The following is a 16,358-nucleotide window of genomic DNA, read 5'->3' as shown; positions in this document are numbered from 1 at the left end:
TTCTACCGCTAGATGGAACTTTATACGCTCCAGGGGGTAGAAATTCAGCTCGGGCAGTTTCTGATTGGCCACAGTTATAGGCACCACCTGATATTTAAATTTATCGAAAGCAAAGAGCTGAAAATTGTACTGAAGGAGTTAGCCCAGTGCGGGAGGAGTTTTCATTGAGAACTTACCTATCAAGACAGATTAAGCTAACTGAATACTAATGAAGAATCTTATTGATGCAACACTTTATTTCCATGTTTAACCTTGTGTTTTGCAACATTATAATATAACTTTTTAGACTTTCTTTTTGTTTCTTCCATTTTATTACCAGGTTTGCATGATTGAAGCAGTTGTTGCTTTTGGTACTTCAGTCCTGGTGCTGGTCTGCATGCCTCACTTTGACATTATAACTAATCTGTACATTTTGAATGGCGTTTGCCTTCTTCCCTCTCTTCTACAAGTAATGTTTCAGTTGAAACCGCTTAAACCTTCTATGTTGCTCCCACTGGTCGGCTTTGGCTTTGTTTCCCTGGGCCTCGTACTTTTTATTTTAGCTCACAACCCTCAAAAACATTTAGAGGAAGTTCAACACATTCAACGGTATGTGGCCCTTGCAATTGTTGCCTTAATCTTCACTTCATTCAACTGGTGGGAAAACTTTACATTGTACTGCAAAATTGGAGTGATGGAAAATATAAGGAAAAGCTTGCGCCACACCAGAAACATCACATATATTTTTACCAGTACAGTTCGAATTCTGGTCACTGGTGCCGTAGTGGCAACGTGGATCCCAATGAAGGGATATAACTGGAAAGATGTGAAAACAGTCTCGCAATTCGATTTAAAAATGATCTTGAGCCTCTTTGGAATACAGGCGATTTCTTCCGCCCTTTGCCACTGGTTTGGGGTTCTGGTGTGTAAAATGCATGCGGTCAGACGCAGCTTCATTGTGCCTTCCATATTAGCCACTCCAATTGTGTTTTTTGCTTTTTTGATTGTGTTGTATGATAGTTCGACTAAATATGGTGAAGCGGCTGCTTTTAACTTGACTGCCGTCTGCCACAGTTTAAAAACCTCCAATGATAGCGACGCTGTACAAATCCTGCTTTTAGAAATTCCTCGCAGCCTTTGCAGAGCGCCTGCAATATTAGATTCCAACAGAATTGGCTTGGCGCTGCTGGGCTCCTTGGCTATCTGCTTTTGGCTAGGGCTATTTTTCTCAACATTCTACGTGTGGGGCCAACACATTCAACGGATTGAAAGGACATCGCAGCTGTTTGTTCGATGGCTGTACGAAACAGTCTTCATGGAACAGTCAATGCTGCTCAATACACGAGTCCAGCAAAAGAGAGAGGAAAAAATTAAAAGGTACAGCTCTACGTTATACTTTCTTACGGATATCTTAATGGAAAGATATTTTTCTCTAAACTTGTTTAGTACAAGGGAGCCAATATGCAAGGCACTTGACGTCACTGTTACCATTCTATTGTGGAAATCATTTCAGCAGCTGGTTGCCTTATTGAATGACAAAAATAGGTGTCAAGCAGAAAAAAACAGCCTTAATTCTCTGACTCTGTTACCCTGAGGGACATTCCTTTTGAACAATTCACAGTTAAGTCTGCAGAGATCTCTGTGCAACGCAGTGCTTAAAGTGCAGTGCAGGGAATGATCAGTTTCATGTTTTTTGAAATTATGTCTGTCTTCCTCAGCAGGTCACTGTCACAACATGGTCTGTTTTAGTTGGGATTGTGACAGACCTCCCTTTATACATTTCTCCAAAAGCACCATTGGAACTGATGGTGGGGGGTTTATGATACGTATGGAGCTGGTTGGATGCAAGCAATGTCCAAAATCCAGTCTTTTGCTATTGCTCAATAAAACATTCTGATATTGGGTGAAGCTCTCCCTACTCAGCAATAACTAATTACATTTAACCAAATTCCAGTGGACAGCTATTAATAACTAATTTATATTAACACCAATCACTGTATTTTTTTGGTGATTTCGAGTGAGAATTAGAAGACTAACCACATTTCAATGTTCCCGTTCATTCATACATATAAGACATGACTTTCTGGTGCCACTTTCTGCTCCAGTGCTGGACAGGTGCAGTTATAGCCATGATACAGGCCTGCCTTCTGTGCAGGACAAGTGCAGGGTCTTGCATTTCTAAGGAGGAAAGCAGGGTGATCAACTGTCACATATTTTAAGGGATCGCCCCTTATTTTGGCTGTTCTGAGTCCCTTATGGGATGCCTTTTGTCCCATATCCCTCAGACAGCCTGTGGGAGTCTCAGTTGAGTGATTTGAGCAGGACTTCTGTGAGTCAGCAAGCAGGGATATGATAATGTTGTGACTCCACAAAATATGTTGTAAGCTTTGGTTGCTTTAAACAACCCAGAAACCATCACCATCACCATCCCCACCACCCCCCCCCACCCACCCCTGATGCCCTTCCCCCACTCTCAGGCTTCCTCAGCCCTGCTCAATTGGTCACAAGCATCACTACCCACTACCCACCACCCACCCCTGGATACCTTCCCCCTCCCCACACACCTTCCCTCTCCCCCTACCCCCCTCCCCACTTAGTCCCAGTCCCGTGGTTGAAATATCTCTTATTTCATAAGAGTTGGTCAACCTGGAGAAAAGTGGGTAGATACAGATGTCTGTGGCTGTGGGCCTGGTTGCTAGGCAGAAGGCCTTCTGGCTATTGTTAGCAGCAAAAGGCCCTGATACCAAATAGGGTTGCCATTTCTCAAGGACTGTCCTCAAGTCTCCAGAAATTAAAGTTTAATCCCTTCTGCAAGAAACCCAGGAGAAAAGTCATAAGGGCACTAAAAAAATTGGTTTTCTTTGAACAGTTTTATAGCAATATTGGTGATAGTAAAAAGACTCTTTGATTAACTGACAACTAATCAGGTAATGGGGTCTGTTCACATTCCAATTGAAGGCAGGATGGCATGAAGATCAATAGGCCAGGTTGCCAATGGAGGGAGGGTAGGGTTAAGGTGGTTGGAGCTAGGAGGTCATGTGATGTACCCACCAGGCTACACTTAGCTAGAGTTTACAACCCTGACACTGAAAGATGTGGCAGGTACTTGAAAATAAAATGCTCCTGATCTGGATTCTTCTTTGGCTTACTGCCATATCTTCCTTACCTTCTGATACGAGGAGCATCCTGACTTAAGCACTAGCTTTAACACCTGAGTGATAAATCTGTGCCTACTGCAGACACAGACCCAGCTAACACAAAGCCCAGAAATCTTGGGGCAATTTTGTAAAAGTGGGGAGAAGAGTAGGGAATTATTGCTGTATTAGGTCTCCCCAGCTTTTTTCCTACCTATGCAACCGCAGAGCAGGCATCCCCTGGGCCAAGTTTAGGAAATCTGTCTCCCTAAAATGTCTCCCAAGTAATTGGGATTTAAAATAATTTCCTTAATGTTTAACTGACCCAAGTATAATTAGCAATCACAGTTACTATGAATTCCGAGCATTGTACATTATTTAAAACAAATTTTTGATATTAGTAACAAATGAAACAAATTTTCTGAACAGGAAATCGGACCATGTCATGATATATCTGTGTGCAACAATGTGGCATGAAACAGTGGATGAAATGGCAAAGATCCTTACTTCAATATTCAGGTAAATCCAGGGGACATCAATTGGACATCAAAGCCAAAATGGGAGTTTACCTTCAAGGCATCCAACCACAAATTATTGTTATGACATAGTACATTCTGTATAACAAAGCAATAATAACAATTAGTTGTCATCACTGAAGTTGTTTATACAGCTGAATGTTTTCATCTTGGATAGTGTATGTTTATGCAACATCCAATCACATTGTGAGGGTTTCCAACAATTTCACTGGACCTTCTTCCACTCTACTGCTACATTGGCAACTCTGCTTGCAAGTGTAAATCCCCAGCCTTTGTTTTTTTCCTGCTTGTTCAAATAACGTGGAATGGATTGTCTTTACAATGTCAGTTAACAGTAGAATGAGGGTTCATAGCCTTTGATATTTTCCTTACAATTTTGCTGTGCTTTTGGGGAATACATCCTGCAAAAAAGGAAGGGAACATTGAATTCTTGAACATTGACTTGAACAGGTTTTGCACCTTTGCCATCTGCCAGAATATTGAGAGTGAGGGGAGATATCTAAGCTCTATAGTGGGGAAACAAAATAAAGCTAAAATAGTAATCAAGTGGCTGAGCTATTTTTTCCTCTCTGGGAAATTCTTCCCACCTCCAGTCTGCCTGACCATGATTGCTGGTCTGCCTTTTGGTCAGATGAATTTCCAGTTTGAAGGCTCCTTCCAGTGCCCTGTACTTGTCCAACTAAAGTGCTAGAGAGTGCTCAGATATGACTCCTTTGATATTTTTCTCACCCCATTTACCATCGTTCAAACCTGTTCTTCATTCTGTGACTTTGAGTATTTCTACTCATTTTTGAGCACATTTCTATTGTGGGTTGTTCATTATCCTTCTTCTGTGAGGAAGGAGCCATGTCACCGAGTTCCACATCAATTCTGCCCTGTGATTCTTTGAGACAGAGGAAGTGAACTTGAGGGGAAACAGTGCCAGAGACAAAAAGGTAAAAGTGAGGAGTCAGTGGAAGTTAGGGACTGGGCTGAATTTTCATTCACCGTCATATGAACATAGAAGAGTAAGTCATTGGTTCTGGTGACGGAGGGTACCATGATTTGAATTCTCACCCTTTTGAGTTTTTGTTTGCTCTTTTTTTCCCTGCAATGTGAGAGACGAGGTCACTCTGCTATTGGGGCGACACAGCTTGCTACATTAGTGTCCATGAAGGCGGAAGCCCTTGAAATTGCCAGGGTGGAGCTCAGCAGGGAGTTGTTGAGGGCAAGATGGGTGTCCATCTGAGACAGGTTGAAAGGATCTTATCTTTTGCACGTGAAGGGATGAAGCTATGTCGTCATTTGTTTACTGCACGTGAAGCATAAACTGGGCTGCTGTAGCTCTGCTGAAGCAGTTACTGGCAGAAAAGAACTTTCCTAACTAAAGTCTTATGTCTACCCCTGGGTCAGTTGTGGAGGGGGTGCCCCAGCATTCAAGCATGCTGTGCCTGCAGCTTCAGAGGAGGAAGGTACATCCAAGGCTGCACCATCATAGCCATCAAGTGCATCCTCCACCAGTGGAGAAACACCTCAGACACAATTGTGTTCAGCAAGGCCGAGGTGCAGAGCTTCGGGGAACACATGCAAAGCGGCCATTTTTTTGTGCTCAATAATGAGGTGAGAGTGTCACTGCCAAAGCCGGCATTTGTTATCTATCCCTAATTGAGAAGGTGGTGATGAGCTTTGGGAGTCAGCAGGTGACTTACTGCAGAAATCCTTGACTCTAACTTGTTCTTGTAGCCACAGTATTTATATGGTGGGTGTAGTTAAGTTTCTGGTCAATGGAAACCCCCACAGGATGTTGATGTTGTGGGATTTAGTAATGGCAATGTTTTGAATGTCAAGGGGAGATGATTAGATTCTGTCTTGTTATATTGGCTGACACTTACGTGGCCTGAATGTTACTTGCTAGTTATGAGGCCACCTGAATGTGTGCTCCAGGTCTTTTTGAATGTGGGCACAGACTGTTTCAGTAACTTGGGGGGGGTCAAGAATGATACTGAAAACTGTGCAATTATCAGCGAATATTCCCACTTCTGACCTTATGATGGAAGAAAGGCCATTAATGAAGCAACTGTAGCTGGTTAGGCCTAGGGCACTACCCTGCGTAACACCTGCAGTGATATCCTGAGGGTGACATGATTGGTTTTCAATAGCCACAATCATCATCATTTGTGCTAGGAATGACTCCAGCCAGAGGAAAGTTGTACCCCTTATTCCTATTGATTTCAATTTTGCCAAGGCTTTGATGCCACACTTGGTCAAATCCTGCATTGATGCCAAAGGTATTGACTCTCCTCTGGAATTCAACTCTTTTGTCCATGATTGGACCAAGGCTGTAATGAGGTCCATAGCTGAGTGGCCCTGGTGGAATCCAAACTGAACTTCAATGAGCAGGCTATGTCTGTGTAAATGCCACTTGATAGCATTGTCGATGGTACCTTCCATCATTTTGCTGATAATCGAGAGTGGACTGATGGGGTGCTAATTGGCTGGATTGGATTTGTCCTGCTTTTTATAGGCAAGGCATACCTAGGCAATTTTCCAAATTATCAGGTAGATGCCAGAGTTGCAGCTTGGTTAGGTATGCGACTCATTCTGGAGCTCATGTCTTCAGTACATTTATGGGGTGTTGTCGGAGCTCATAGATTTTGCTCTATTCAGTGCCTCCAGCCATTTCTTGCTATCATGTGGAGTGAATTGAATTGGCTAAAGACTGGCATCAGTGATGCTGGGAACTTCAGGTAGACGATGAATATAGAAAGTTCAGAGGGGAAGAGAAGCAAATGGAGAATATGAGTAGAGACCGGCAGCTAACATAAAAGTGAATCCAAAAGCCTTCTGAGTTAACAAAAGGAGGGGTAAGGGCAATTAGGATCTTAAAAAGTGGATTTACATATGGAGGCAGAGGGCATGCTAAGGTACTAAATGAGAGCTTTGCACCTGTTCATAAGGAAGAAGGTACTGCCAAATTCATTTTGAAAGAGGAGGTAGTTGAAATTCTGGATGTGATTAAAAATTGATATACAGGAAATATTAGAAAGGCTGGCTATTCTTAAAGTTGGTAAGTCACCAGGATCAACTGTGATGCATCCAAGGATGCTGAGAGAAGGAAAGTGTGGAGGTACTGGCCATAATTTTCCAATTCTCAGATGGTGGGGGTGCCAGTGGACTGGAGAATGCAAATGTCCAATAAATGGAGTAAGGATAAGCCCAGCAACTACAGTCTAGTCAGTTTGAACATGGTGCTGGGAAAGCTTTTAGAAACAATAATCTGGGACAAAATTAGCAGTCACTTGGACAAGTGCAGATTAATTATGAAAAGTCAGCAGGGATTTGTTAAATGCAAAATATGTCTGTGTAACTTGTTGAGTTTTTTGATGAGGTTTTATGACCACAGCTTATGTTAATTGCTGCACAAACCAAATCCTAGAGGGAAACTTGGCTAATGGGCCATAATTTTTTCTTTGTATTCTGAAAATGAGAAAAACCCAGCAGGTCTGACAGCATCTGTGGAGAAAGAAACAGAGTTGACATTTTGAGGCCATATGACCCTTCTTCAGAGCTACAGAGAAGTATAAATGTGATGAAATTTATACTATTTAAGGTGGGTGGAGCAGGTGAAGCTGGATAGAAGGGTGGGGGCAATAGGTGGGGGCAAAGGAAATCATTTTTCCCCCATCACCACCCCTCCCTCCACCCCACCACCACAAGGGCTATCTGTTACTTTCATGTTGTTCTTTTCAGAGTACTTACCCTTGTTCTGCTATTATCATATTCTGCTTTCTTACCTTAATGCCACTATGAGCACCTTTTTTTAGCCCTTACCACTACCATTAACACTCCCTTTGTCCTTTTGTTCATGACATCAATGTCAATCTCTACTTTGCCCCCACCTATCGCTGGCCTTCTATCCAGTTTCACCTGCTCCTCCTCCCTAAAACAGTATAAATTTCAATGCATTTTTACTTCTCTGTAGCTCTGAAGAAGGGTCATATGGACTCAAAACATCAACTCTGATTCTCTCTTCACAGATGCTGTCAGATCTCCTGAGTTTTTCCAGCATTTTCTGTGTTTGTTTCAGATTTCCTGCATCCGCAGTATTTTGTTTTTCATACTCCCTTATAACTTAACTATAAAAATCCAATAATATTACCCAAGGCAAACTGCTGTAGCTATAATGAAGGCATACCACATGATCTCTTAATGGCCTCCCATTCTGCTGTGGAAATCTAAGACTTCAGAGCCGGACTGTTTGTTGCATCCCAAGACTTCTCTGGCTTGACTGGATGGCTGAGGCAAACTGCCTCTTTCCCCAGCCTAGATCTATAGCTAATAGCTCCCAACCCAGCTCCAGTGCTACACCTCACAGCTACCTTAAGCTTTCCATTGTAACTCTAAAATATCCTTTTCCCTCTTTCATCTCAGATTCCATTGTCCTCACACCTCTTTGAAACTCAAATCCTTTCAAATATAAAATCTTCCATGTTTCTATTTTTTTCCTCTGCTTTCGGGTCAATAAAATGTAATATACCTTTTCTATTTATCTATGGAACTCCTGCAAGATGCAAACATGTTTCTTGATATCTCTGACTTCGCTTTGATATTCAAACAAACTCTCAACTTATCTAAAAATGCAAATGTTAGATCTAACCTATTCACTTGTACCTCAGACCTAACACCCCTATCCCTTTTCATGTTTTAAAACCCCCAGACAACCTATCTCCTAGTGACCTTTGCCCAGCTTAATTAAATAATTTATATGAACGCATGCAGCCTTCTTTACAGAATAACACAATATTCCACAAAAATATTTTAAAAATAAAATCCATTTCTCAGAGATAATAGCGATTGTTGGTGAGGATAATTCGGTTGATGTTGTGTTTATGGACTTCCAAAAGACATTTAATAATAATAAAGCACCACTTTGATAAAGTGCCGATTCTGTTGAAGCCCATGGAAAACACGGGAAACATGGATACAAAGTTCACTGACTGACAGGAAACAGAGGGGAGAATTTTCTTCCCGTCAGGGGGGTGAGCAGGAGCAGGCGCAGGTGGGTGTGCAGCCAATCGCTGCCTGCAATTGGCTGTGCGCCGCCATTTTACATGGGTGAGTCAATTAAGGCGTCACGCACACCCGGAAGTGCTGAGCTCTCCCTGTGTGGGCGGGGAGAGTAGGCGCATGTGCGCATAAGAGTGCAGAAATCTCCAAGGCACGGAGCTGCCCCAGGGAGATAAGTTTGGTCAAAAATTTTAATAAACAAAAAAAAACATTTTTAAGACATGTCCCCTCATGTGACAGTGTTACATGAGCTGGGACATGTCAATGAACTTTAATAAAATTTTTTACTCCATTGATAAACACTTCATGAAACCTTATCCCGCCCATGGGTGAGGTTTCATGATAAATGCGAAGGCTGCCTCGGCCTTAAGGTTGGACGGGCAGCTCCATTAAGTGTTTTTGGCCTTAACAGACCTTTGACAATTTGGTGGGAGCGCAGCCAACACCGGTGCGTGCATGCTGAACTGAAAATTAGAATGACACGCGGTGATATCATTTTACGCATCGGTGAGCGAGACCCGCTCCCGCACCCTGATCCGCAGATTCTGGCCAGAGAGTAGTGGTGAATGGTTGTTTTTCAGACTGGAGAAAGGGATAAAGTGGGTTCCCCAGAGATCAGAACTTTCCTGATTTCTACTAATGACCTGGACGTGGGTGTACAGGGCACAATTTCAATGTTTTCAGATAACACAAAGGGCAGAATCATCCCAGATTTTCATTAGGTGTGGTCGTGGGGGCAGGAGGTGGGGGGTTGGTAAAGCGACATTTTACGCTGTATCATCCCAAACCCACCACATTAATTATAAGTTCCTGGGAAATACGCCATCTCGATGGTGGGCGGGCTCTCATTCGCTCTCCATACCACCACCTCGCGGCTTCTTCATGCCAGGTGCCATATTTAAAGTGCAGCCACGCGTATATCACTAGATGCTTCCAGTCCTGGACTGCTGCATGGATGACATGGTTCCGAAAGGCAAGAGGACTGCAGCCCCCAGGTTCAATAGGGGCTCAAGCGCCTTTTGGATGTAGTGGAAATCCCCGGTGGTGTCCTGTACCCTACTCTGGCTACAGGATGGGCAGCAATATCGCTTATCCGGCTTGGGAGGCGGGGGCAGGGGTGGTCAGTATCAATGCCCTGCAAAAGGGGACATCCACCCAGTGCTGCAAGAGGATGAATGATCTCTGTTCCACCAAGGTAAGTCACTCTTCTCATCACTCTCAGCTCTCACACTCATAAGCCCATCATACATCCACAGGGCCCTCACTCACTGCCAGTTCAAGGGAAATCACCATTCACTCTCTCACACACACCATCATTGTCCTCATCCCATCCATGGGACCACTCACCACCCACACATGCCAGGCATACTTATCATCTGGCCTGGCAGGCATCCTGCTTACACTCCATCCATCTCTATTCATTCAGGACAAGCTGGCACACAACAAGAGGGAGAGGTTGCAGAATAGTGGATAAATGCCTGAAATCAAGGACCTCACGGACTTTGAAAACAGACAAACCCAGCTGGATAGTGAGGATCTGGACCATTCTTGTGCTGATGGTGAGGTCAGTGGTGCTCCACCAAGTGAGGATACAGGAGTGCAAAATCCATCAGACGACTATGTTGTGAGTGATGTGTCTTGTTCCGCAGCCCCTTGCCTCGCACCTATGACCTCTCCTTGATTTCGCAGGCACACCTGGGAAAAAGCCAACAGAGACCATGACCCAGGGTCTCCAATCAAGCCCTGAGGGAAATTCAGAAGATGAAACCACTGAAACCCTCCCTGAAGACCCATCACAGCGCTCACCAACACCCTGCAACAGCACAGAGCCACACACCTCAGTGGGACCTAGCTTTAGAGTAGCCTCAGGATCACAATCTGGTGAGCATATCCTACTTTCTGATCACAGCAGGCCGCAGCAGAGACTTCCCAGGTGTCCTGCACTTGGATGGCTGCTAGAGGCTAGACATTTCCTGAGTCTGAGTCAGATGACAAGCCTCTGGACTCAGTTATGTCACAGTTGCTGATGCTGCAAAGGCAAACTCAGGAACATTAGGAAAGGATGTCTGCTGCACTCCTCAGATTGCAAGGCATGATGGATGAGTCTGTCCACCTTCAGGCTGAGGTGATAGCGCCAGCATTGCAATGCACTGAGGGCAACACTGGTAGGATGGTGGCCGCCATGGAGGCCTTGGTCCAGGATGTTGCTCCTGCGTTGCTCTGTGGGCTGAACTCCATCGCTGATGCCACAGTTGGCCTTCAACAGTGCGTATGTGAGAAGGATGTGGTGCAGCCTGATCTCACTCCAGCTACCCCTTCCCATGGGGAGGAAGATCAGCAGGTGCACCCCCTGGGGCCATCCACCCAGGTGACTCTGGGAGTGTCCGACCCATCCGACTCCCCTTTTTCTGTGACCTCCGCAGCTCCACAGGCCGAGGGTGCCACTGCAACACAGCAGGGCTCTGAAAGCAGGCCGGGGCCCTCCAGGTCTCGGCCCTCCAGACAACACCCGCCAAGGTCATCCCAGACATGGCGTAGCAGTCAGCAAGCTGCCTCCAGATCCGCTGTATGTTCGGCAAACACCGAGAAGTAGTGGCAGGGTTAGGAAAGTTAAAAAGATGCAGCTGTACTGCCTAAGCATGGGCGTTGATCACTTGTACATAATGTTCACTAATACAAATAAACTACCAAGGATGTCTCCCTGCCTGTGGCTCCTTGTTCTGATGAGCAGTGTTTGTGTCACTCAGATGTGAAACCTTTCTGCACAAGATAAAAGGCAGATGCCTCAGTCCAGGGCCTCTTCCCTGTGCTTTGTGCAGACTTCAGACCAAAGTGATGGTCCAGCCTCACACTCACTGGACACATTACTGATGTCTGCACCTTGACTGTGCTTGTCATTGCTGCCAGAATGTCATGGGCAGGCGTCACTGAGTTACATCATTCTCTCTGTGTGCTCTGAGCATTTTTAAGGTGGATCTGTCCCCTATCTCTTCAGCATCTGTGACCAGAGACACTGTGCTCCTGAAGGGGTCAGGTGCAGAAGGCAGACAAAGGATGAGATGCTTTTAAAGTTTCATGGCTGCATCTCCATGACATGACCCTGATCACAGAGCACAACAAGCTGCCCTCCTACAAGCAAGGACCTCCTCACCCTCATCCCTGTTGACATCCTCTTCATCGGAGGAGACGTCCAGCTTCTCCATCTCCTCCTCAGCCAACTGCTCTCACCATTGCAGTGCCAGGGCATGGCAGACGATGACGATGCATGACACTCTCTGTGGCCTGTATTGCAGGGCTGCACCAGACTGGTCCAGGCACCAGGACCTTATTTTCAGCATCCCACGGGTCTGCTCCACCAAGTTGTGAGTTGCAGCATGAGTCTCATTATACCTTCGCTGTGCTGCAGTCTGAGGCCACAGCATGGGGTGCCATCAGTCTTCTGCCCATAGCCCTTGTCCCCAAATAGCCATCCCTGCAGTCTCTGTGGACCCTGGAAGACATGAGACTGAGAATGTAAGAGCTATGGACACTCCCTGGAAACTGTGCACAGACCTGCAGGATGAGCTTCTGCTGGTCACACACCAGCTGCACATTCAGTGAATGGAAGCCCTTGCGGTTGACATAGTTGACCGTATGTTGCGATGGAGATCTGAGCACCATGTGAGTGCATTCGATTGCACCCTGAACCTGTAAGAAACCCGAGATCTGGGCAAATCCAATTGCTCTTGCATCCTGGCTCTCTTGATCCCACGCGAAATGCACAAAGTTGTGTTCCCTCATGAAGATGGCATCTGTGACCTCATGGACGCATTTGTGGGTAGAGGCTTGTGATATCCCTCAGAGGTCACCTGTGGAACCCTCACAGGAGCCATTGGTGTAAAAATTGTGTGCTGCGGTCACTTTCATGGCCACAGGCAGTGGATGCTCCCCATGTCCCCCTGGCACCAAATCCTGCAGCAGCTGGCGGATGTGACCGACCAGTTCCCTAGACATGTACAGTCTTCGGCAACACTGATTCTTGGCCATCTGCAGGAATGAAAGGCAGTGTCTATAGATGCTGGATCTGCCTGGGTGCCGATCAATGATGGCTCACTGTGGCCCTTCAGCAATGTGTGTGGGAGCACCAGCCACCCATTCTTCCTGAGGGCGCTGCTCCTGCCTCTGCACAGCCAGAGGTGCCTCTGTCACTTTCCCCTCCATCGTCTTTGCTCTTTGTACATTGTGAGGCATACAGTTAGTCCTCCTGCAGGATGAAAGAGAGAGGTACCTGGGTTAGCTTGGGTATGCTAAGATGATTAAGTCTGAAGGCCCCTTAACACATCCTGGAGAGTGCTGGTCACCACTTGGATGGCCAGAGTTAAGTCTGCTGCATGGCAACCGAAAACCCCATCCTCCTCCACCTGACTGGTTGGCGGCAGCTTCGCCCATTGGACTGCATGCTGTATTCTCAGTTCAGGGCAGCCATTCTCCTAACCCGCACTGCAAGGCTGCACTGTTAGCTTGATCCATGGGGAGACTGGTCCAGACCAAGATGATGACATTGCAAGGAGCTGTGAGCACCTCCACCAGTGACTGCTCCATGGCCAGCTTTAGTGAGGAGATTGGACAATGTGCCTGGTCGTCCAACTGCTCTGCAGTCCACTAAAATGCTCATTAGTTTACAGTCTGTGCCTGAGGGATGACAAGCTCTGAGGCACTTGGTGGCACTTGAATGGCCTCTGCATTTCTTGCGTGAGCTGATAAGTTAGAGGCCCGACTCCAAGCATGTCAATGTGACTGCATCTGAAATGTCTCAGCTGCAGAGGAATGGTCATGTTTTACAAGGTTTGCCTACTGCGAGGCCACTTTATTCCTCCCACCCCCATCCCACAGCTACACTACCTTCAACCTCAGGGCAGCTCTTGCTCCAATGCTTTCAATGCGTCTCAACCTTGAAGTCCAACTGGCGACCCAGGCAAGCGCTGCGCAGTGTTACTGTGCACTCACTTCCAAGTTCCCCTCAAAGTGCAGCCTTCCAAGCGCACACCTTATATATGCTGTTGTGAAACATGTTGGCATGAAATCATGCCAATGTGGTGGATGATCCAGCCAGGGGGATGATTCCAGTGGGCTGGCCTTATAATGATATGCAGATGTATTACAATGAGGTTGCCAATGTACCATGGCGGGAAACGCGGCCCGCCATTGACGGGCTGAGCGAATGAGAAGCCAATTTTTGGTCTTCTCGCCATATTGTCCGCGCACGCAGCCAAACATGCCCGACTCCAGTGGGCACGGACGATTCTGCCCAAAGTTTAGAAGTATTGTGAACTGTCAGGATAGTGATAGAATTGAAGATGAAATGGACAGGCTGGTGGAATGGACAAACAAGAGAAGCACGAGAGGAGTCAGGAGTTGAAAAGAAGAGCGAGAGGAGCTGGGAGTTGAAGAGAAGCGTGAGAGGAGCTGGGAGTTGAAGTGAAGAGCGAGAGGAGCCGGGAGTTGAAGAGAAGTGTGAGAGGAGCTGGGAGTTGAAGTGAAGCACGAGAGGAGCTGAGAGTTGAAGAGAAGTGCGAGAGGAACCGGGAGTTGAAAAGGAGCCTGAGTGGAGCCGGGAGTTGAAAAGGAGCGCGAGAGGAGCCGGGAGTTCAAAAGGAGCTGGGAGAGCAGAGGTGACTGAGGGAGTTCAGTGAGCTGGGAACGAGGTGATCATTTGAGTACTGTGAGTACGGTCGGGTAAGTATTTACTACTTTTATCACTTATAGTTTTTAAGTTCTTATTTCGTGGTTCATCGTTTGTACGGGCTATATTCTGTAACAACAAGGAGCAAGGAAGAAGGGCCCTAGAGTTATTGATATTATTTAATATAAAGTATCTTTAAATTAAATTAAACCTTTTGAAGGGTTAAGTCATGGCAGGAGAGCTCAAAGCCATGGTGTGCTCCTCCTGCTCTATGTGGGAAGCCGGGAACATTTCCAGTGTCCGGGGCCAGCATGTGTGTGGGAAGTGTCTCCAGCTACAGCTCCTGGAAGCCCAGGTTTCAGAGCTGGATCGGCGGCTGGGGTCACTGTGGAGAACCCGTGAGGTGGAGAGTATCGTGGATATCATATATAGAGAGGTGGCTAAGAGTCCAAAGGCAGGGAGGGAACCGGTGACCACCAGGCAGAGTAAGAGGACTAGGCAGGCAGTGCAGGAATCTCCTGTGGCTATTCCCCTGCAAAACAGATATACCGCTTTGGATACTGGTGGGGGGGAAGGGCCTCTTAGGGGAAGGCAGCAATAGCCAAATTCAATGCACCATGCTTGGCTCTGCTGCACAGGGGAGGAGTAAAAAGTGTGGGAATGCAATAGTTATCGGGGATTCAATTGTAAGGGGAATAGATAGGTGTTTTTGTAGCCACAAACAAGACTCCAGGGTGGTATGTTGCCTCCCTGGTGCTAGGGTCAAGGATGTCTCAGAGTGGCTACAGGACATTCTGAAAGGGGAGGGTGAACAGCCAGTGGTGGTGGTACATATTGGTACAAACAACATAGGTAAAAAAAGGGATGAGGTCCTAAAAGCAGAATATAGGGAGTTAGGGAGTAAGTTGAAAAGTAGGACCTCAAAGGTAGTGATCTTAGGATTACTACCAGTGCCACGTACTAGCCAGAGTAGAAATCGCAGGGTATATCGGATGAGTACGTGGCTGAAGAGACGGTGTGAGGGGGAGGGTTTCAGATTGCAGGGACATTGGGACTGGTTCCGGGGGAGGTGGGACCAGTACAAACTGGACGGGTTACACCTGGGCAGGACCGGGACTGATGTCCCAGGGGGAATATTTGCTAGAGTGGTTGGGGAGGGTTTAAACTAAAATGGCAGGGGGAAGGGAACCTATGCAAGGAGTCAGAGGAGGGGGAATCAAGGACAAGAACAAAAGACAGAAAGGGGAATAAGTAAAGTGATAGGCAGAAAAATCGAGGGCAAGAATCAAACAGGGCCTGAGTGAAAAATAGTGGGAACGGGACAAGTAATGTTAAAAAGACAAGCCTTAAGGCTTTATGCCTTAATGTGAGGAGCATTCGCAATAAAGTGGATGAATTAACCACGCAAATAGATGTAAACAGGTATGATATAGCCAGAATTACAGAGACATGGCTGCAGGGTGATCAGGGATGGGAACTGAACATTCAGGGGTATTCAGTATTTAGGAACAACAGGCAAAAAGGCAAAGGTGGTGGTGTTGCATTGCTGGTTAAAGAGAAAATTAACGCAATAGTGAGGAAAGATATTAGCTCCGACGATGTGGAATCTGTATGGGTACAGCTGAAAAACACGAAGGGGCAAAAAACATTAGTGGGCATTGTATATAGACCCGCAAACTGTAGTGGTGATGTTGGGAATGGCATTAAACTGGAAATTAGAGATGCATGCAATAAAGAAACGTTGGTAATTATGGGTGTCTTTAATCTGCATATAGATTGGTCAAATCAAATTAGTAACAATACTGTAGAGGAGGAATTCCTGGAGTGTATATGGGATGGTTTTCTGGATCAATACGTTGAGGAACCAACGAGAAAACTGGCCATCCTAGACTGGGTTTTGTGTAATGAGAAAGGAATAATTGGCAATCTAGTTGTGCTAGATTGGGGAAGAGCGACCATAATACAATAGAATTCTTCATCAAGATGGAGAATGACGTAGTT

The 16,358-nt window shown here is 46.0% G+C and overlaps 1 protein-coding gene across 3 annotated transcripts in view; it reads left to right on the top strand.

Annotated features, from left to right (window-relative positions):
• Positions 1 to 16,358, top strand: part of LOC121289240 (chitin synthase chs-2-like) — a 67,463-nt gene that overhangs the window by 6,258 nt on the left and 44,847 nt on the right. For all 3 annotated transcript variants that reach the window (XM_041208495.1, XM_041208476.1, XM_041208486.1), the window contains exons 4-5: positions 320 to 1,356; positions 3,543 to 3,632. In XM_041208495.1, the coding sequence (XP_041064429.1) occupies positions 320 to 1,356; positions 3,543 to 3,632 (1,127 nt within the window). The remainder of the gene's footprint in view (positions 1 to 319; positions 1,357 to 3,542; positions 3,633 to 16,358) is intronic.

This window comes from Carcharodon carcharias, chromosome 2, assembly GCF_017639515.1.
Source record: "Carcharodon carcharias isolate sCarCar2 chromosome 2, sCarCar2.pri, whole genome shotgun sequence".
In the NCBI taxonomy this organism is placed as follows: Eukaryota; Metazoa; Chordata; class Chondrichthyes; order Lamniformes; family Lamnidae; genus Carcharodon; species Carcharodon carcharias.
Note: the sequence above shows the minus strand (reverse complement) of the source record. Positions and strands in the feature narration are given on the sequence as shown.